Raw genomic sequence first — 22,561 nt, forward strand, 5'->3', positions numbered from 1 at the left:
AGACACACCCACACACCATCTGATTCGTTCTCAGGGTTGTTTTCTGTGTGTTGGAGTTGGAGCAGAAACCTGCTGCAGGTTAATTATTGATCAAATTAATATCACAAAAGGTGCAGCTGCTGACCTTTGACCTGTGAGCTTCAGCCTCTTTGCTGGTGTGAAGTGTTTAATGTGACGCAGTCTGCAGACACAGAGGACTGCTGATGGAGAAGAAGCAGAGGATTTTCTCTGTTTCTACACAGACCTGGTCCAGGCAGCAGAGCTGCAGAGTGAAGACGTTCATTGGAAGAAGCTGAGTAAGTTCAACGTCCTCTTTGAATCCTGGATCAGGAAGTGAATGTTTGGTGTTTAAATAAGGTTTCTGTCTTTGACTCAGTCTGCTGTCACTTTTTAGAGAGAAAAGGAGATTTTAGATTAACTGGTGTTCCTGCTGCTCTAGCATTAAAGCACAGTATAGGTGACCGCGCTGATGCCTGTTTATAATTTCACCAATGCTAATAAATGCTAATAAACTGTTGGCTAAATTTTCTTGTTTTCAGATGTAAACAGAGGTGAGAGGAGCAGATAATAAGGATTAAATATTATGCTGAATAACTAAATTCTGCTAGTCTGTGACGTAACTCCCAGCAGCATCGCCTCATTTCTTTGACCTTGACCTAGCTAAGCTAACATGAGTTAGCTTAGCTAGCAGAGCAGCTATCTCTGCTGTCTGTCATGTGACCGAGTCAAGTGTGTGTAGTAGACTTGTTAGCATAGCTAGCAGGCTGAAAGAAGCTAGCAAACTGTGTGAACACTTTGTAAGAGGTGAGCAGTGAAGGATAAGGAGCTCCTCCAAATGCTGATAATGCACTTAACCTGAATTTACTGCTTGTTACATTATATGTGATGTTCAGTCAAAAACAATTACTTAAATTAACATTATTATTAGTATTATTATTATTCATAACATGGCTCCCTACTGTAGTGGTTTGAACAACTGATCTGTGGTTATTGTGTCCCTGCAAATTCAACAATGCGCCTCAATGCAAAGCATCAAATAAACATTTTTATTATCAAGTCATTCGACCTACTGGTTGAATCACCGTAGCTCTGACAGTGAAGCACACTCATTTTTATTGGTAGTCACCTTGTAAGCAATGTTCCCTCTAAGCTGCGCACTGTTGGCACGGTCTCTGCGCAGAGAAAATCTGTATTGAGCACACAAAAAGAATTCTAACCTGAATTGAAATTAAAGTAAATATGTGCCGGTGTTTTAGCAAAGCGGCTGATGTGGAGTGAAGCCACGTTAATGACAACGTGTACAACCATTGGAGATGTGAGCAGGACAGACGGAACAACTGACAGGAAAAGTGTGGACTTTATACCAGTTTTTAAATTGTGTTGATCGACCACGTAAAACCAGAGTTATGATAAAAATATCTGCAATGTTTGGTTTTCTTCCTGAATACTGTCGTTGTTTATATTTACTGCAGGAAGAAACGGTAAAAACTGCGTTTTATAAGGAAAACGCTCGAAAGCCTGTGAGCAAAAACAATACCAACCCCAGCCTTTCCTATTGGTCGAAAAATGTACCATGTCGACCAATCAAAACATGGCATTTAGTTGTTAAGAAACGGAGTGACGGCGGTGTTTTGAGATGTGAGAGATTTGAGACGTTTAGAGCAAATCTTGTGTAGTTAGTGTGTAGTTAGTGTGTAGTGTAGTCAATAGTGTTGTTGTGTGTGTCAGAACAATGAGGCGCCTGCTGAGTGTTACAGGTGTTACAGCAGTGACACATCTGCTGTTGTCAGGCCTGCAGGTATCAGGCTGTTGTTCTCCTTCATCTCATAGTGGACAGAAATTATTTTTTGGAGCGGCACAAATAATTTGTGTGGCATCAGATTTGATGCAGAACAGCTGATTGTTCTGTAAATAGTTTGAAATGTTTATTTTAAAAAAAACACCTTGGCTGTAGTTTTTTGCAGTAAACAGCTGCAAAAAACTCTGTTTGCAAAACTCAGTTACTTTTTTGAAGAAGTAACTATATAATTAACTGCCCAACATTGGTCATTATTTACTGTATGTTGCAGACAGAGTTACAGACTCTCTCCCAGACCACAGACTCATAATACAAGTCAGAGCTTTATTTAAAGAAAGTTGTGTTTTCAAAATTGAAGTTCAAGTTATTTTTCCTTCCAATAGTGTTAACATGCTACAGGTCATGAACAAGATTTTCTTTTTTAACTTTCATTGTAAGTGGGCTAAAGCAGTTAATTAAAAGTAGTTTAACAGAAATGTAAACGCTGTAAATTGATTATTTTAATAAACATGTAACTTGGATGGATTCGACGCTGGCGTGACCACAGTGCACACGTCTAATGTCGCTCACAGTGGATCGCTCAGGGAGGTTGTGTGTTCGCTCAGACAAGTGAAACATTAGAGGGAACATTGCTTGTAAGTGCAAGCTTTAAACTCTCATGGATGAGTAAAACTCATTAGAAACACTGGCGAGCAGTGAGTGAATAACAGGTCTGACAGCAGCAGCAGGGACGGTGCTGTCATAGTTTAATGTGGAGTCTGTTTGAACTCAAACACTGAAGAGCAAAGAAAAGAACTTTAATGGTTCTGGGTCCCTTTGACCAAGCACTTTGCATTTTTTGTATTATGGTTTATGGTTCTGGTTCATTTACAGTCTTATTTATGCTTCTTTGAGTTTCTTATACTTCCTGTTTAGTTCCTTGATCATTAGATTCCCTCTGTGTCTCTGTGTGTGTTTGTGTGTGTTTGTGTGAGGCCTGGTGCTCCATTCTATATTTCCTCAGCCTGTCATGTCTCTCTTGTCTCCTCTTTCCCTCACTCACTCTCGTCTGCCTTTCCTCCACTCCTCTGTCAAGCTCACGTGTCAGTGTTGTGTTCCTTTGTTTGCTGTTTTATTGTGAAAGTCTTGCATTCTTTGTTCAGTGTGTTTCATTTTTCCTGTGAAGGTTCTCAGTCATCCAGGTCATCATAGTTTAAGGAGCTTGGAAAGAAAAGCATCTGGACTTCTATAAGTTGCTTGAAGATGTTTCGCCGTTATATTTGGGTCCTACCCTGTCTGCATTATGCAGCTAGTTCAAGACCAACATTTTTCTAGTTTCCCAAACAGTGAATCAGTGTGTGTCAGTGAATGCATCGTGTGTGCTTCAGGCTCCATCTAGTGGACTGATAGCAGAGCAGCTGATGGCAGCTTCCTCTGCCTCACACTGCTGTCTGACTGCATCCAGCTGACACTGAGATGAAGCAGGAAAGAAGCAGCTGATATTTGGACAGCACACATGATGAAAGGAGGATTTCAGCTGATGTGCACATGAATGATTTGTGTTTCCTCTGCAGGTAGAAAGTGTGTGTGAGCTGAATTGAGCAGCATGGATCAGTGTGAGGACAGAGAGGAGGGAGTCCCTCCCTCTAAAAGCACTCTGTGTGGGGAACATGAGAGCCAGACCAAAGCTCAGAGGTGAGATGACCATCTCTAACTGTCCATGACTCTTCTCCATGTCACAGCTCAGCACTCACATCACTGCTGCATCATTATTCACAGGAACCCGCCTGGACCTCCACCCAGCTCTGTGTCCTGTGAAAGTAACTCAGTCAAAGATGCCATTAAGAGATTTGAGCAAAGACAGTCAGCTGAGAAAAGGTAAGCTAACACCAATAATATCAGCTGATATGTGATGAGAATTTTACTGAAGATTTATAACTTTTTCAGGATCCATCAGAGACTCAAACCTGGACCTCCACCCAGCTCTGTGTCCTTACAGAGTGACTGGTCTAAAGGTCTTCCCATTGATTTTAAAGTCCAGCCTGTGTCTGCTGCAGAGAGGTGAGCTGTTAGCAACATGAACTCTTTGATTTAACTGCTTGATGTTGTTGGATATAAACTACAAACACGTCATTCCCTCAGTCCCATTTAAACTGTCTTTTAAAACAAGCCTTTGGTTTCTAAACAACTGAAAACCCACTTCAGCAAACAGGAAGTGATCAGAGCGTCCGTCCACTTCCTGTCAGGCCCTGCAAACATTTCATATTGAAGAAAAGTAGCTGACATCTCACATTTTTACTCCACCACATTCAACCATTTTGACATTTTACAGCATGAAACTCTTGTCACATGACTCCTGTTATGTTATAGAGTCATGTGACCACCAGGGAGGGATTTGTATGGATGAAACACATTCAAATCAATCTGATTCATCAATGGAAACATTTTTGGTGTAAATGCAGCAACACTGAAAACGCTGAAGATAAAAACACAACAGATGAAATATGAACAAATCGAGGCTTTGAATACACATGTGTGTGTTTGAGACACAGAGATAAATGGATTGTGTGTCTGTCCTATTGCTGCGTGAGGGTTTTATTGTAGATTTTGTGCGTGTACACTTTTGACCACGAAGGTGTTGAAAGGGCGTAAAACAGTTGGAGGCACAAGAGTGAACACTAGTGCTGTCAGTAGATTAAAACATGACTAATTAATGACACAATCTTCTGTCATTAATCCTGATTAATCACAATTACTTGATCAATAGCTGCAGTTACATTTTTCCAACTTTATATTTAAGCCTGTAACAGACGTTTACACCATATAATGAAGTCAATGCAGAATAAACACAAAGAATGTTAAACGCTTCAATTCAAAGAGACTTTGAATAGTTTTCAGTCTTTAACTCAGCTTCTCTGCTGTAAATACAACTTTGTAACAAACATATATACTAAAAGCTAAGTGTGCACTAATATATAATAATATATAATCTATATTACTGCTGTTAATGAAAATGTTTAATCAGACTCATCACAGGGTTACTGTGGATTAATTTGGATTAATCACCATTAAACATCATTTTTAATGTAAACGAATCAAATTTCATTTCATGAGCAAACAGACTCGAGAGAAAAGGGCAAATTTACACACTTAACATGTTTATTGAACATGTAAACATTGATTAACCTCCTGAATGAGCCGACCCCCCCAGGGACAGTCCTGCATGCTAATGATGGGCTCTGCTCTGTACCTGCAGGATTCTGTCAGCCACAAACTCCTCAGCTGATCCTGAATCTGAGCCCATCTGTCAAACAATCATTTTCTTCACAGGTCTGTGGAGGTGGCACTGATCCTGCAGCAGTCTAACACTCTCTGTCACTCTTCTTCAAGTCTTTGACACGAGGAACCAAAACTATGTTATTAACAACACTAACAGGTCTGCAGTTTGTCCACTTGGCAGTTGTGTCATCAGTGCTTTGCATTGTTGTGATATTTTAAGCTGGAAGTGCTTCGGTGAAAAGAAAATTCCTTCTGTCACGATGTGCAGAATCCTTCATGTTGGTCGGCTGGTCCGTCTTGTTATTTTTTTAATACTCAAACTTTCCATCGAGAGGTCAGTGTGTGTTTGTCATCTTCCATATTGAGCTGATTGGTTCAGCTGCCGTCACTAACAGATGTGCTGCACATCTGCACGTGTGCAAAGGTAACTCTACTCGGACAAACTGCTCGAAGTGCGTTGATAGAAACATTTCAGGGATTTTGAGTCGTTCTGCTCTCCAGATGTGTCGTGTTAAAGGTTTTTATCATGTTAATCATGATAACAGATGAACCCCTAACCCTACATGTTAATTTGACAGCACTGCTAAATCCTTTTTAATGTTCTTCTGTCAGATCATTGATTAGACTCGACTCCAAATACGAGACTCGGAAAACTCAAATGAAAACTCAAATCAAAGCAATGAGAAAAGGACTTCTTGTGTTAGAATGAAAACATATGGAAGTGGTCAGGTTTCAAACACTCGATGAATCTGCTGCACAGTTACATTCAGGGACCTTTGGCCTCCTGAGAGCATTAGTTGATGGTTCATCACAGTTTTCTCAAAGTTTCCTCTGAGCTTCTGCAGCATCATCACTTCCATCACTGATGAAAGAAAGTTCATAGAAAACAGAAAATATATCTTCAGAATCTGAGAGTCTAAAACTTGACAGGCTTGATTCAGATGAAGTTATTTGAGCAGAAACTCCTGGATCGTTATCCTGTGTTGATCTAATCCTTCATGGTTCTTCCACAGAGTGGACCAGCAGAGCTCAGAGGTTCCCAGTGGTCAGTCTGCCCAGCAGCATCAAACACAGCTGGACTCCATATTTATGGTCTGTACATGTACAACAACTACTTTATTATTAATAATAATGCATTTATTTATAGGTCCCTTTCAGAACACCAAGGACTCTCTGGACTAAATGACCAAAAGAAACAAACTTTGAAATCAGACGGTGCAAATGTGATCACAGGGAAACGTTTTAAACATCGAGGCTTTAAACAGAAACCAAAGTGAAACAGTTTGTAGTCGAGATCAGTGGAGATGAAGCTGAATAACTGTTTCTTCAATAACTTTGAGCTCTTAAAAAAGAAAAACTAGCTGAAAGTCTGGCTGCTCTTATGAAAAGTACAGAGAAATTATGGGTCGCTCAACACTTGTGCACAATATAAGAGTTTAAATAAATCTGAAGAATAACTCAAAGTCCTACAATCATACTGATAAAGTCATCTACAGCTAACTATCCAAGTGGATTTGTTTAAGACAGCTCCATCTGCTGGTGGCCCTCTGCAGGTGCATGAAAGGGGCGTGTTTATAGTGAAAGTAGTAGAGAAAGTAAACCCCACGGGAAGGAGGAGGACTCTCAGCGGCTTCCAGCTCATATTCAGACATTTGACTTCTCACTGAAAGCAGCAAGTTTGAGTGTCTGTACCTTAGTTAGAAGAGATAACATGTCAGTAGTAATTAGAGTTGATTGAGCAATGCTGTCCTTATAATGTAGTTTATGATTTTTATACATCTTTTTATGGACAAGTCCAGTTTTTCTGTAGAGCCTCTCAACTTGGTGACAGCAGTCAAAGTTCACGTGTAAACCAGAGCAGCAAATCAGGTCCAAATGTGTTGTTCACAGTGAGTGGGATCATCAGTGTGCTGCTATGTTAACCTCCTGCAGCAGGATGTCTTTGGTCAGAGAATGGATAGATCACGAAGTCATTGTTGAGTTTAGGGAGACAGTAGACAGTTGCAGTAGGTTCAGCCAGTTGACACACAGTAGATAAAAATAACTGAAGGCAGGAACAGACACCTGTATGACTTTCCACCTCTCACATAGATTATTTCCCTGGGCAGCGCCACAGGGCTGGTAGATGTAAACAAAGCTGGAGGAGAGGATTTATTCATCTGAGAAAAGTCACAGAGTTGTGTCTTGATGCTCAATCATCCAGGTACGTAAATCCCAAAAAGCTTGATTCTGTTCATCTGGATGTTTTCAGTGGGAGAAACGTTTCATCATCATCAGGTGACTTCTTCAGTCTCAGCTGACTGCAGGTTTCAATCTCATAAACAGGACATTTGTATGACTGAAACCAGCCCACTGAAGGAACAATGGGCTGGGAGGTCAGTTCATTGATCATTGGTACGCATATTGTCAGGACCATTGATCAATGGTTGTTGATCAATGGTCATGAGTCCAGTTCACAGAGAGCTGGGGAATGGCTGCAATCACAGCATGTAAGATGGTGACAGTTGTACCCTTGGGCCCCTCCTCCATTCAGAGATGGTCTTTCCTTTTCACATAAATGGCCTCCTTGACTCCGCCCTCAAACCAGCGTTCACATTTACTCAGGACCTTCTTGATGTGAAGTTCTTCTGCTTCGCTGGCTGCTGTGTCTGTGGGGATGGTGTTTGTTCTGTGTTGTTGTGTCCTGATGACGCCCAGTTTGTGCTCCAGTGGATGATGAGAGTCAAACCTTAAATACTGATCTGTATGTGTAAACAGAGTGAACCTTTAAGACCAGTTGTCTGTACGATCAACTCAGTCACCTGAAACTTCTCCAAGTTTCTGGCTTTGATCATCAACCTGTTGGTAGTTCAGCTCTGAACACCAGTGAAATGTTTCTCCCACTGAAATCGCTGCATTCATATGAACAGCATCAACGTTTTGGGATCGTGGAGTTGTGGACAAAGTCTCAGTTAATCAGATAAAGTCAAACTTATAATTGGTAAAGAGTTCGCGGATGATATGCCCCTTGATGGTAAAGAAGTGGATGTTGTGTGGACTAAAGTTCAGAGTGGTGGGTCATTCATAAATATTCTGTTCCAGCTGCTGGAGGACAACATCATCACTTTTGTGAAGAACGAGCTGAAGAAGATCCAGAAGGCTCTGAATCCAAATAAGCCCCAGTGCTTGGAGTTTCAGAGGGAGGATGATGAGCAGAGGAGCAGCAGCAGAGAGGCATTTGTGAAGATCACAGTGGACTTCCTGAGGAGAATGAAGCAGGAGGAGCTGGCTGACCGTCTGCAGAGACGTAAGAGGATTTATCTAAAGATTTAAGCTGCTGGATAAATGAGAGACTTGTGACACCAGTGTGTTCAGTCATTTCTCAGTGGGTCAGAAATTGTCATCAGCATTTTGTAAAATGTGATTGTTAAAGTTGTATTTTTATTATTATTATTCAGAACTTCCAGCTGCTGTTTGTCATCGTAACCTTAAGTCTAAGCTGAAGGAGAAGTTCCAGTGTGTGTTTGAGGGCATCGCTAAAGCAGGAAACCCAACCCTCCTGAATCAGATCTACACAGAGCTCTACATCACAGAGGGAGGGACTGCAGAGGTCAATGATGAACATGAGGTCAGACAGATTGAAACAGCATCCAGGAAACCAGACAGACCAGAAACAACCATCAGACAAGAAGACATCTTTAAAGCCTCACCTGGAAGAGATGAACCAATCAGAACAGTGCTGACAAAGGGAGTGGCTGGCATTGGGAAAACAGTCTTAACACAGAAATACAGCCTGGACTGGGCTGAAGACAAAGCCAACCAGGACATCCAGTTCATATTTCCATTCACTTTCAGAGAGCTGAATGTGCTGAAAGAGGAAAAGTTCAGCTTGGTGGGACTTGTTCATCACTTCTTTACTGAAACCAAAGAAGCAGGAATCTGCAGCTTTGAAGACTTCCAGGTTGTGTTCATCTTTGATGGTCTGGATGAGTGTCGACTTCCTCTGGACTTCCACAAAACTACAATCCTAACTGACCCTAGAAAGTCCACCTCAGTGGATGTGCTGCTGATAAACCTCATCAGGGGGAAACTGCTTCCCTCTGCTCGCCTCTGGATAACCACACGACCTGCAGCAGCCAATCAGATCCCTCCTGACTGTGTTGGCATGGTGACAGAGGTCAGAGGGTTCACTGACCCACAGAAGGAGGAGTACTTCAGGAAGAGATTCAGAGATGAGGAGCAGGCCAGCAGGATCATCTCCCACATCAAGACATCACGAAGCCTCCACATCATGTGTCACATCCCAGTCTTCTGCTGGATCACTGCTACAGTTCTGGAGGATGTGCTGGAAACCAGAGAGGGAGGACAGCTGCCCAAGACCCTGACTGAGATGTACATCCACTTCCTGGTGGTTCAGGCCAAAGTGAAGAAGGTCAAGTATGATGGAGGAGCTGAGACAGATCCACACTGGAGTCCTGAGAGCAGGAAGATGATGGAGTCTCTGGGAAAACTGGCTTTTGATCAGCTGCAGAAAGGAAACCTGATCTTCTATGAATCAGACCTGACAGAGTGTGGCATCGATATCAGAGCAGCCTCAGTGTACTCAGGAGTGTTCACACAGATCTTTAAAGAGGAGAGAGGACTGTACCAGGACAAGGTGTTCTGCTTCATCCATCTGAGTGTTCAGGAGTTGCTGGCTGCTCTTCATGTCCATCTGACCTTCAGCAACTCTGGACTCAATCTGCTGGAACAACAACAAACAACATCCAAGAAGTCTGAAACAGGAGAATCTGCAAAGAAACACTTCTACCAGAGTGCTGTGAACAAGGCCTTACAGAGTCCAAATGGACACCTGGACTTGTTCCTCCGCTTCCTCCTGGGTCTTTCACTGCAGACCAATCAGACTCTCTTACGAGCCCTGATGACACAGACAGGAAGTAGCTCACTGACCAATCAGGAAACAGTCCAGTACATCAAGGAGAAGCTCAGTAAGAATCTGTCTGCAGAGAAAAGCATCAATCTGATCCACTGTCTGAATGAACTGAATGATCGTTCTCTAGTGGAGGAGATCCAACAATACAGGACTTCAGGAAGTCTCTCCACAGGTAAACTGTCTCCTGCTCAGTGCTCAGCTCTGACCTTCATCTTACTGTCATCAGAAGAAGATCTGGATGAGTTTGACTTCAAGAAATACTCTGCTTCAGAGGAGGCTCTTCTGAGAATGCTGCCAGTGGTCAAAGCCTCCAACAAAGCTCTGTGAGTAAACATGTTGTCATCGCTTCATTGTTAAAATCATGGGAAATAAATCAGAAATGCTGAGTTCAAAGAGCACTGTAACATTTTTTTAAAATAGTAAATTAAATGATCATCAGTCACTCAGTAAATATATGGTAGTTTTAATGTTTCACTCCAGCATTTCTAAAACACACTTTGTTCTGTAACTCTTATCAAAGGACAATCCAGACCCAGCCTATAAGAACATGAGCTCTGATGCTTCAGCCCCTCTGACAGGTTTATTATCCTCAGCTTGTTCATTTGTCTCCAACTCCAGGAGTTTGGTTGTTTTATTCTAAAGCACAAACTTCACCTGCCAGACTTCACCTACATCTTTTTCTGATGTTCATAATTTAAGTTCAAGTTTGTATCTCACTTTCAGTGCACACCCTCCCTTTTTAAATATAAATCTCTGCTGTGCTGTCATGTTTTCATCCTGTATGGAGGGAGAAACTCGGTCTTCATTACTGAAATTGCCTCTAAGGTCGTGTTTCTTGTCAGTAACCATATGTAACTGTAAGGCTTCCATAACCAGTGTTATCACAGAATTATAGTGGGTTCACTCTGGGTCCTCTACAGTTTCTTCCCACTGTCCACAGACATGCAGTTAGGTTACCTGGTGATCTAAACTTCATGCAGGTGTGAGTGAGAGTGGTTGTCTGTCCCTCTGTGGGCTTAGTGGAAGAGACTGGATGGATCTCTGCTTTGTCTTTGATATATGCTGACAGCAAACATTCTCCATGAAGTCTGCATTTCAGCTCATCTCCTTTATACACACCTTTAACAGGAAGAGTTTTATACAGCTAGTGTTTAAAATCAAGTGTTATTCACAATACACAGGTAATGAGCATGATTATTGAATTACTAAAATTTTCTAAAATAATTGTTTTAGTTAATATTGTATGACAGTGTACACAGAATTATTAGCTCAGTAGTCAGAGTGGTCGCCCCATGATCATAAGGTCAGGGGTCGAATCCACCGAATAGTTACCTTGTGGTACCCCTGAGCAAGGTACCATCAAGGTACCAATCATGTGCACTGGACTGGTAGCACTCATAGTCTCATAGGTTTAAATAAATTTTAAAAAAAAAGGGTTCAACATATAAACAAATTTAATTTGATCACATATATTCTTTGTTTTTTTTTGTTTTTGTTTTTTTCCTTTCTCTCACAGACTGAGCAGCTGTAACGTCTCAGAGAAAGGCTGTGAAAATTTGTTGTCAGTGGTCAGCTCCCAGTCCTGTAGTCTGAGAGAGCTGGACCTGAGTACCAACAGCCTGAAGGCTTCAGCAGTAAAGCTTCTGTCTGCTGCAGTGGAGAGTCCACATGCCAAACTGAATGTTCTGAGGTCAGATCAATTTGTATTATGTTTAGTTCTGTTTGTTTATGTGTTTGATGTTTGTTTTTGTTTATATCTTTATCCAGTTATCCTTGTTTCATAGCATTTTTATTCATTTCAAAGTTAAACAGAAGTTTTACTAACCTGCTCAGCACAAGACAATAAGCTATTGCACCTTGATTACACTTTAACAACAATCTTTATTCATGTTTTTATCTTCAGACTTAACATCTGTGAACTCTCAGAGGAAAACTGTGAAGCTCTGTCCTCAGTTCTCAGCTCGCAGTCCTCTAGTCTGACAGAGCTGGACCTGAGTATCAGAATGCTACAGGATTCAGGAGTGAAGCTTCTGTCTGCTGGACTACAACGTTTAAACTGTAAACTGAATACTCTGAGGTCAGATCAGAAAACATTTAGTTTTTAGAATTATTAATTAAAGTTCATACATATGATGTTGTATCTTAGTATGTTTATGTTTCCTTTAAAAATAGAAAGTCAACATTTAATGTTGTGAAATGTATTAACAAACTCTACATGAGTACTTGTTTTATAGATTGTCTTTTATTTTTCAGACTGAGTGGCTGTAACCTGTCAGAGAGAAGCTGTGAAGCTCTGTGCTCAGTCCTCAGCTCCCAGTCCTCCAGACTGAGAGAGCTGGACCTGAGTAACTCTGACCTGCAGGATTCAGGAGTGAAGCTTCTGTCTGCTGGACTAAAGAGTTCACAGTGTGCAGTGGAAACTCTCAGGTCAGGATTCAAACTTTTCCACAGATGATCATTTGAAATGTGACTTATATTATTGTATAAACAGGTAACTTTTACAGCTGTCAAGTGAACTTTTATTTACATTTGAGTGGATAATTGGACTCTGAATTACTAAAAGTTGTTATAGTCATGTCTCTGTTTATTTAAAAAAATACTTCATGCACTGCCTAATTTAAAGATTTAGGCTCCTTTGGGCCCATAATATATATATTTGATTTCTTTGTGAATGAAATTAGGAGGATATTGGCGACTGCTGATTGGCTCGCTGTTTGTTTTTTATTCACAGTACTTAATTTTAAAGGCTGATTTCTCAAAATGAGATGTTTATCTTTTCTTCTACAACACGTGGAGCCACCAAATCTTCTTGCTTGATTTATTCATTACAGTTTGATTTAAAGAATATTAGACTCGTAACATAATAAATATATTTATTTCACTTCTTCTTGAGAGAAAGAAAGGGATGACTGGGTGAGCTCCAGTGGTCCATCCCAGCAGAGAGAGCGGCACACTGGGCTGCAAATGATCACAGTAGTAATGGCCATAGTTTGATAAAACAGGCAGTCTTACCCTGTAGATAATACAGGGTTCTGGTGCCGATATGGGGGAGGGGAGTCGCCCGGTACTAACTACATACTACTAACTACCTCATCCAGATGTCTTCCCTACTAAACCTGATAAGAAGTAACTGCAGTAGCCTTATAGGTCAAATCAGTTTCACCTGTTAAAGTTAGCTCCACTATTAATTAGGGGTGGGGGAAAAAATCGATACTGTGTAGTATCGTGATATTTTGTTTGCTAATAATGTATCGATACAGGGACAGCAGAAATCGATATTTTGTTACAAACAATTTTTTCTCTGAAGTCAACATGCTCTGGAGTCAGAGCATGTTGACTTCAGAGCATGTTGATCCTTTTTCTGAGCAACAATCCTGACATTCCTTCACTGTCCAAATGTGTTTAACTTTTTTTTGGCAGCAATAAACATGACAGTTTACTTATTTTAATTTAAGACATGTTTAATTTTAATTAAGTTTGAAACTTTTTTATTTAATGTAAAATTATATATATTTTTTAATTTACTTTCAAATTCTTCAGTTGCTGAAGGGGCTGCATAGTTTTCATAAATTGCATAGTTCAGAATAGCTATAATTGTACCAGATGGTTGCATTCAGTTAAGTTGGACTTAACCGTTCAGTTTGTCAACAATAAAACTGACTGAAATGAGAGAAAGACTGAGTGTGAGACTTTGATATTAGATAAAATGAATATTGATAAAGTTTACCTTTATGTGCAGAATTTAAATATCGCAAAATATTTTAAAAAATCGCAATAATATCGTATCGTGCGTTAAGTATTGTGATAATATCGTATCGCGAGTTGTATGGTGATTCCCACCTCTACTATTAATGGTGTCACTTGTTATTTCTGGGATGAGTTTAGTAGCCTGAACAGCTGCTTAAAGGAAAGTAATTAAATAATAAAAATAACCTAAGTCCGGGGGAACCTGCAAGAGCTGTTTGCACAAAGAATAATGCTCAGACTTTGAGGTTTTATCGTTTTACACAAGGTTTAAAAATGAATGTCCACAATTGAATTGCAGAAATTGTTATTGAGCTAATACTGATGTAGTTGTTATCTTTGGTAAGGAGAGGTTGGAGGAAGGATGAGCACAGTCAGGCCTAAAGATGCTCTTAATAATAATAATGGATTGCATTTATATAGCGCTTTTCGAGACCCTCAAAGACCCTTTACAATCCCACTACAGGGAGTGCAGAATTATTAGGCAAGTTGTATTTTTGAGGAATAATTTTATTATTGAACAACAACCATGTTCTCAATGAACCCAAAAAACTCATTAATATCAAAGCTGAATGTTTTTGGAAGTAGTTTTTAGTTTGTTTTTAGTTTGAGCTATTTTAGGGGGATATCTGTGTGTGCAGGTGACTATTACTGTGCAGAATTATTAGGCAACTTAACAAAAAACAAATATATACCTATTTCATTTATTTATTTTTACCAGTGAAACCAATATAACATCTCCACATTCACAAATATACATTTCTGACATTCAAAAACAAAACAAAAACAAATCAGCGACCAATATAGCCACCTTTCTTTGCAAGGACACTCAAAAGCCTGCCATCCATGGATTCTGTCAGTGTTTTGATCTGTTCACCATCAACATTGCGTGCAGCAGCAACCACAGCCTCCCAGACACTGTTCAGAGAGGTGTACTGTTTTCCCTCCTTGTAAATCTCACATTTGATGATGGACCACAGGTTCTCAATGGGGTTCAGATCAGGTGAACAAGGAGGCCATGTCATTAGTTTTTCTTCTTTTATACCCTTTCTTGCCAGCCACGCTGTGGAGTACTTGGACGCGTGTGATGGAGCATTGTCCTGCATGAAAATCATGTTTTTCTTGAAGGATGCAGACTTCTTCCTGTACCACTGCTTGAAGAAGGTGTCTTCCAGAAACTGGCAGTAGGACTGGGAGTTGAGCTTGACTCCATCCTCAACCCGAAAAGGCCCCACAAGCTCATCTTTGATGATACCAGCCCAAACCAGTACTCCACCTCCACCTTGCTGGCGTCTGAGTGGGACTGGAGCTCTCTGCCCTTTACCAATCCAGCCACGGGCCCATCCATCTGGCCCATCAAGACTCACTCTCATTTCATCAGTCCATAAAACCTTAGAAAAACCAGTCTTGAGATATTTCTTGGCCCAGTCTTGACGTTTCAGCTTGTGTGTCTTGTTCAGTGGTGGTCGTCTTTCAGCCTTTCTTACCTTGGCCATGTCTCTGAGTATTGCACACCTTGTGCTCTTGGGCACTCCAGTGATGTTGCAGCTCCAAAATATGGCCAAACTGGTGGCAAGTGGCATCTTGGCAGCTGCACGCTTGACTTTTCTCAGTTCATGGGCAGTTATTTTGTGCCTTGGTTTTTCCACACGCTTCTTGCGACCCTGTTGACTATTTTGAATGAAACGCTTGATTGTTCGATGATCACGCTTCAGAAGCTTTGCAATTTTGAGACTGCTGCATCCCTCTGCAAGATATCTCACTGTTTTTGACTTTTCTGAGCCTGTCAAGTCCTTCTTTTGACCCATTTTGCCAAAGGAAAGGACGCTGCCTAATAATTATGCACACCTGATATAGGGTGTTGATGTCATTAGACCACACCCCTTCTCATTACAGAGATGCACATCACCTAATATGCTTAATTGGTAGTAGGCTTTCGAGCCTATACAGCTTGGAGTAAGACAACATGCATGAAGAGGATGATGTGGACAAAATACTCATTTGCCTAATAATTCTGCACTCCCTGTATTCATTCACTCTCACATTCACACACTGGTGGAGGTAAGCTACAGTTGTAGTGGTAGGTTAGGTTTTGCCCAAGGACAAAATGACCAAGACAGAGAGAGCTGGCTCATCAGACAGACAAGCTCATCTTGTAACCTACTGGTTCGCTGGTCAGCACACCAGCTGACTAGCGAACCGGCTAACTAGCACACCAGCTAACTAGCACACCGGCTAAATAGCAAATCAGCTAACTAGCAGACCAGCTAACGGCAGCCACAAGCTGAAGGACGATTAAATGTAGTGGAGATATCAGAGATGACACTGGTGTGTCCGATTCACTCTTTAGCACTCTGGTCACTCCGGTGTGTCAGCCAGAACACCACTGAAGGCCAAATGATCCCAGCATGTGGAATAAAGAGCTTAAGGTTTGGTTTGAGACACTTTATTCTTTCACTGATTGATTCTTGCGGCTGTGATCATGTGTGTGGTTTCTTACAAAAAGGAAGTACACAATACAAATACATGACAAATAAGATGAATAGATAAGTTACATATCCAGTTATATGTACGTACATCAGTATAGCTAATATAGCCATATATAAGGACAAAGATCACAGTACTATAATGCAGTAATGTTAAACACAAAGGTGTATATCTACATAAATCTGTCCTATCAGTGATCAGGGTACTGTAGTATACTTCCACTACATAAACTATAGAAACTAAACGACATTAGTGTGACTTTAAGTTACCATCAGTACAGACGAACTGATGGTAGTTGTACAAAATAAAGGCATTGCAATTATTGTGAAGGGCTTCCGGTTAAACTAAGATCAGCTGATTACCTCATAACAAATTGTTTGCTATAGAACGCAGCTCCCACTCTTCATTAATATCATGTACTGTAACTCCCAAGTAACCATGGTTACCCAGCCACGCCCAGTAGTCTCCAGAGAGACCAACAGCTGGTGCACGTTGTAACGCCGTGGCTTTCGTAGTCTCTCCTTTTTCTACAGCTCATGTGTTCTTCTTGTGATGGTGCGTCTTGAGGGAGGCTCATACATGCCGTCATTTGTTGATCCTAAGAACGTTCCTCAGACCGACTTCTTCAACAACACTAATCAGCCTGCAGTTTGTAGCTACTCACTTCACTGTGGTGTTTGTTAGCTTGTCTTTCTTTGGTTTTATCCTGACTCCTCCCACAAGCTGATCCTACGTAGTCTGCCCAAGCCTCCCACCTCTGTTTGTTTGGGTGGTTTGTTTGCTGCCATCAACAGCGTGTAATGCATTTAAGTGATACTTCAGACATGAAGTACTGCGACAATAAAAAACTCAACTTTGCTTAAAAATAACTTTAGTTGTATCAACACTGCCCTCTGGAATAATTAGACTTTGGTGACAAACTGATGTGATCTCCATGTTTCCTTTGTTGGACTGTGGGCGAGTGTCAGAACTGAATGTACTGAGTAACATGTGGAGTTTAAATATGTGTCAGTTCCAGTTTTAGAGCTCTAAAGTGCAGCTATCATGTTAGGAATATGTTAGGAATAGACAGGAACACTGAGCACACTGAGGTCAAATCTTTATTTATCCAGTTCATCTGTAGGCTGAGCTCAGTCCATCCATTTAGTGAAATGATGTTTAAAGGTCTCCTTGTTCTGTGAGCGTGCACAGATCCTGAAGCAGAAAGCCTGGGTTAACAGAGAAATGATCATCACTGTGATGATGCTCACCATCTCTGACTGGGATTTGAGGTTTTGTCAAAGCAGCAAAGAAAGCCTGGCTATGTTGGACTGGGTGTGGAAGCAGCTCCCAGTTTGAGTTCAGGAGACAGACACCCTCTCTACTTTGACGATCAGCTTCAAACTTTCCTTTTTGATAAAACTTATAGTTAGAGCTGGATCAGGTGACCCTGAACCATCACTTAGTTATGCTGCTATAGAGATGGATAACAGATGGATTGTTGTTTTGTGTGTCTGCAGTCTGTCAGGCTGTCTGATCACAGAGGAAGGCTGTACTTCTCTGGCCTCAGCTCTGACCTCCAACCCCTCCCATCTGAGAGAGCTGGACCTGAGCTACAATCATCCAGGTCCCTCAGGAATGAAGCTTCTGTCGGCTGGACTGAAGGATCCAGGCTGGAGACTGGACACTCTCAGGTATGGAGAGAATGTCTGATATAGGAGGAAGAGCTGGAATCATTTCCTGTGTCTTTCACTCACTTCCTGTTTGTTTCCTGCAGATGAGACATGAACAATCACACATGCAGGAATATTTTCAGGGACAGACACACTAGTCTAGCTGGATAGTACATGGATATTTATGTAGGGGGTCTTCAAGGAGTCTGTTTGCAGGAACATTAATGATAACTGATAAGTCATGTTGAGAGTTTCATTAAAAGTAGACTTACAGTTAGGTAATATTTGGACAGAGACAACATTTTGTAACTTTAGATACAAGTATCAGCCATGTGTGTGTTTCCCATGCTGTATGTCCACAGTCACAGTGACAGTCAGTGACACTGACAGAAGGATGAAACAAGGCTGTGAATCATTTCAGTCTGTTTGTGTGACAAAGAGGCAGACAGGAGCAGCTAACATTTGGAAATGGAAGCTTACTGGAAACACTACATTCACGGCTGAATTCACAATAGATTTGTTCTCAAGTGCACATTTAGCAGCTAATGCTAATACTGTTTTCCCTTTGCTTTCTACAGCAGGTATTGCTAAGTAGGCCACTTTGCTCCGCTAAGGATTTGTGTGACCATGATGGAGACTCTGATAAGCTAATGCTGCTAAGCTAATGCTGTTTATGGGCCCTGTTAGAATCAATATTTCATTCTCATTCTGTTGTTTGAGAACAATATTAACGTTTCACATCATTATAACACAAGAGAAAAGGGTATTGGCATTAGCTACTAGTGCTTATTCACCTCAAATTACCTTTAGCTGCTAATGGCAGCCTACTTAGCATTAACTCCTCACTAATATAATGCTAATTTACATCAAATTAGCATTAACTGCTCATATTGTTATAAGGAAAGAGAAAACGGTATTAGCATTTGCTGCTAATAATTATTCACCCCTAATTAGAATAAGCCGCTAAAAGCAGCCAACTTAGCATTAATTCCTCACTTTGTTGTTACCCAACGGAAAAGAGTATTAGTATTAGCTACTATCATTTTTAATAAGTAAGAGAAAACAGTATTAGCAGTAGCGCATAATGCTAATTCACGTCAACGTAGTATTAGTTAATAATGGCAGCCTACTTAGCATTAACTGCTCACTAATATAATGCTAATTCGCATCAAATTAGCATTAGCTGCTCAAGTTGTTATAAGGAAAAAGAGAAAACGGTATTAGTATTAGCTGCTAATAATTATTCACCCCTAATTAGAGTTAGCCCCTAATGGCAGTCTACTTAGCATTAACTCCTGACATTGTTATAATGCAGGGGAAAAGAGTTACCATTATCGGATAATGCTAATTCTCATCAAATTAGCATTAGTTAATAACGGTAGACTTCATATCATTAGCTGCTGTCATTCTTACAAAGCAAACAGTATGAGCATTAGCTGTTAATCCTTTTTCAGTGTTAGCATTAGTGGATAATGCTAATTCACCTAAATTAGCATTAGCTAATAATGGCTACGTACTTAGCATTACCTACTAATATTGATATAAAGCAAGAAAATATGGTATTAGCATTAGCTTCTAATGCTTTCTCATCTAAAATTAGAATTAGCCACTAATGGCATCCTATTTAGCATTAACTCTTCACATCGCAAGGGAAAAATTAGAATTCAATTAAAAAAAAAAGTGTTCACATTAGCTACTTGTATTGTTAAAAAGTAAGAAAAAACATTGTTAGCATAAGGGGATAATGCTAATTCACCTCAAATTAGTATTAGCTAATAACGGCAACCTACATAGCATTAGCTGGTCACATTGTTATAAAGCAAGAAAATATGGTATTAGCATTATCTGCCAATTCCTATTCACCTAAAATTAGCATTACCTGCTAATGGCAGTCTACTTAGCATTAACTCCTCACTAATGTGATGCTAATTCACATTAAATTAGCTTTAGCATTAGCTGCTAGCATCAGCCTACCTAGCACTAGCTGCTCACATTGTTAAAAGGGAAGAGAATACGATATTAGCATTAGCTGGTAATATTTATTCACCCCTAATTAGAATTAGCCACTAATGGCAGCATACTTAGCGTTAACTCCTCACATCGTTGTAATGCAAATGAGGCTAACTTGCATTAAATTAGACTGCTGTTATTAGCTAATGCTATTTAGCAGTAGCTGCTCACATTGTTATAAAGCAAAGGAAAACGATATGAGCATTAGGTTCTAATGCGTATTTGCCTTAAATTAGACGTAGGTGCTAATGGCAGCCTACTTAGCATTAGCAGCTCAGATGTTATAATGCTAGGAAAAAGAGTGTTAGCATTAGCCGTTCACATTGTTATAAAGTTAAGGGAAATAGTGTTAGCATTAGCTACTCACATTTTTAAAAAAAGTAAGTGTTAGCATTAGTGCATAATGCTAATTCATGTCAAATTAGCATTAGTTAATAACGGCAGCCTATTTAGCATTAGCAGATAATGTTGACCTTGGCCCACTGGAAAAGTTAAGAACTAAAGATTTAGGAGTGTTTCTCGATAGCTCTTTCTCGTTTGAGAAACAAATGAATTCTGTTATTAAAACCAGCTGTAAGGTTTATATTGTTGATTGTCATTTATGCTTAGAAATATTTACTCATATATGCTTAGAGTTGTATAATCGATTGCATAATGATAGAGGTTCGATCCTGAGTAGTCTGTAAAGACTCTGTGTGCCTTCCAGAGTGCTCTGGCATGCACACACCACTTGGGGCCATGAGAGAGGTCGTACCCTCTCTTACTGATTTATGGTGTAGGACAGGGGTCTCAAACTCAATTTAGCTGGGGGCCGCTGCAGGCAGAGTCTGGGTGAGGCTGGGCCGCATTAGGTTTTCCACAAGAAAGGCATGGTTAAAAAATTCCAATCTTCTCAAATCTCTTTATTTTTATTTTTTAACACAAAATATGAAAAATGAATAAACAAATTAAGAATTAATAAGAAAATAAATCAATCTGTAATACATAAATAAAATAATAATAAGATATTTTTAGTCAGTGAACTTGTGTGTTTCTTTCAGTCTTCTATATCTGCTGTATTTAGATTGAAATGTCTGTATTAACAGTTCTATAACCTTCTTCTGAACATGAATGGAACACTGTAGAAAATGAACTGTTCTTCTGAACATGGCTTCTCTTGCCTACTCCTTGCTGCTACAGACCTGGCAGCGTTTCCTCTCGCATAGCCGAGCCAGATTTGGCCTGAGGGAGGAAGCAGTTGCGACCCTCAGTATGTCTTGAAGATGATCATCCGTAAGTCTGGACCTGTACTTGGACTTATTGAAGTTCAAAGTGGAGAAGAGCTTTTGGCACAAGTATGTGCTACCAAAAAGGCACATGGTCCGTTTGAACATTCGGGAAAGCCGAGGGAAACTAGGGCTCAATTCTCTCAAAGATTGTCCAAGCTTGTCTGCTTTTCCACTCACCTCCCTGAACTTTGCTTTGAGTTCAGAGTTGCACTGCAGCTCAATGAGCTCCATTTGAAGCACAGAAGGGGCATCTTGCACATCAAAGGAGAAGGGGTCCGCAAAAATGTGAAAGGTGGCTCTGTGTGTCTTGAAGTCAGCAAATCTGGGATCAAATTCCTCCTGTAGCCTCAAAATGACATCAACATACTCGTCAGCACTGAATGGTGTGCCTGCATCCACGAGTGCCTTGCATGCTGGGAAATGGCAAAGGTTTGTCTGAGAGAGCTGAGCTTTCCAGAGCGCCAGTTTTGTGGAGAATGCTCTCACGTTGTCATAGGCAGCACTGACAAGTTGCCCCTGGCCTTGTAACGTCTTGTTCAGTACATTAAGCTCATGTGTCATATCAACAAGAAAAGCTGAGTCCATGAGCCATTTGGGATCAGTTAGCACAGGAACACTAACTCCATCCTTCTCCATGAAGGCTTCACTTCTGCTCTCAACTCAAAAAGTCTCTTTAATACATTTCCCCTGCTGAGCCAACGTACCTCAGTGAAGTCGAGCACATCCCCATATTCTGACTCCATTTCCTCTAAAAAAGCACAGAACCTTCGGTGCTTTAAGCCCCTGGATCTGATTTGGTTCATGCATTTCACAACAATAGACATCACATTGTCAAACTTCAGGCATTTGCTGCAAAGGACCTGCTGATGGATGATGCAGTGCAGAGCAATGGCCTCCTCCACGCCTTCCTCTTCCAGTTTGTTTTGTGCCACCAGTCCATTTTCCCTCCCTGTCATTGATGGCGCTCCATCTGTTGTTATTCCAACAAACCTCTTCCATGGCAAACCAACATTCTCAATGGCATCACACAGCTTGTAAATATCTGCTGAGCGGTGGTCTGGCCATGCATTGGAATTACTGTGAGCAGCTCCTCCATCACTTCAAAACTGTCATCAACACCACGGACATACATTGGGAGCTGGGCAGTGTCGGTGATGTCTGTGGTCTCATCAAGAGCGACTGAGTATACACTGAAACATTTGGCTTTCTCACACAGTTGGTCATAAATGTCACTTGACAGGTCAGAAATGCGATCTGCTGCGGTGTTGGCAGAAAGGCTGATGTTGCTAAACTGACCTTTCTTTCCCGGACAGACTATATTTGCAGCCTGCAATATGCACTTTTAGACAAATGCACCTTCTGTGAATGGCTTCCCTGCTTTAGCAATCATCTCACTAACCACGTGGCTCCGACTGCTGCATTATTCTCTTTG

At 40.7% G+C, this 22,561-nt stretch overlaps 2 protein-coding genes across 4 annotated transcripts in view; both read left to right on the forward strand.

Moving 5' to 3' along the window:
• Positions 1–22,561, forward strand: part of LOC146679702 (protein NLRC3-like) — a 230,715-nt gene that overhangs the window by 131,418 nt on the left and 76,736 nt on the right. The window lies entirely within an intron of this gene.
• The window catches only part of LOC146679706 (uncharacterized), a 26,314-nt gene continuing 3,874 nt past the window's right edge, over positions 122–22,561 (forward strand). Inside the window, exons 1-11 of the mRNA XM_085450165.1 lie at positions 122–296; positions 3,352–3,472; positions 3,557–3,655; positions 3,725–3,838; positions 6,070–6,148; positions 8,138–8,342; positions 8,494–10,291; positions 11,485–11,658; positions 11,872–12,045; positions 12,222–12,395; positions 17,699–17,872. Coding sequence (XP_085306291.1) covers positions 3,384–3,472; positions 3,557–3,655; positions 3,725–3,838; positions 6,070–6,148; positions 8,138–8,342; positions 8,494–10,291; positions 11,485–11,658; positions 11,872–12,045; positions 12,222–12,395; positions 17,699–17,872 — 3,080 coding nt within the window. The 5' untranslated portion in view covers positions 122–296; positions 3,352–3,383. The remainder of the gene's footprint in view (positions 297–3,351; positions 3,473–3,556; positions 3,656–3,724; positions 3,839–6,069; positions 6,149–8,137; positions 8,343–8,493; positions 10,292–11,484; positions 11,659–11,871; positions 12,046–12,221; positions 12,396–17,698; positions 17,873–22,561) is intronic.

This window comes from Copadichromis virginalis, unplaced genomic scaffold (assembly GCF_057382275.1).
Source record: "Copadichromis virginalis isolate Kocher_CV1m ecotype Utaka unplaced genomic scaffold, C_Virginalis_male_GT1.1 unmapped_scaffold_1, whole genome shotgun sequence".
NCBI lineage: Eukaryota > Metazoa > Chordata > Actinopteri > Cichliformes > Cichlidae > Copadichromis > Copadichromis virginalis.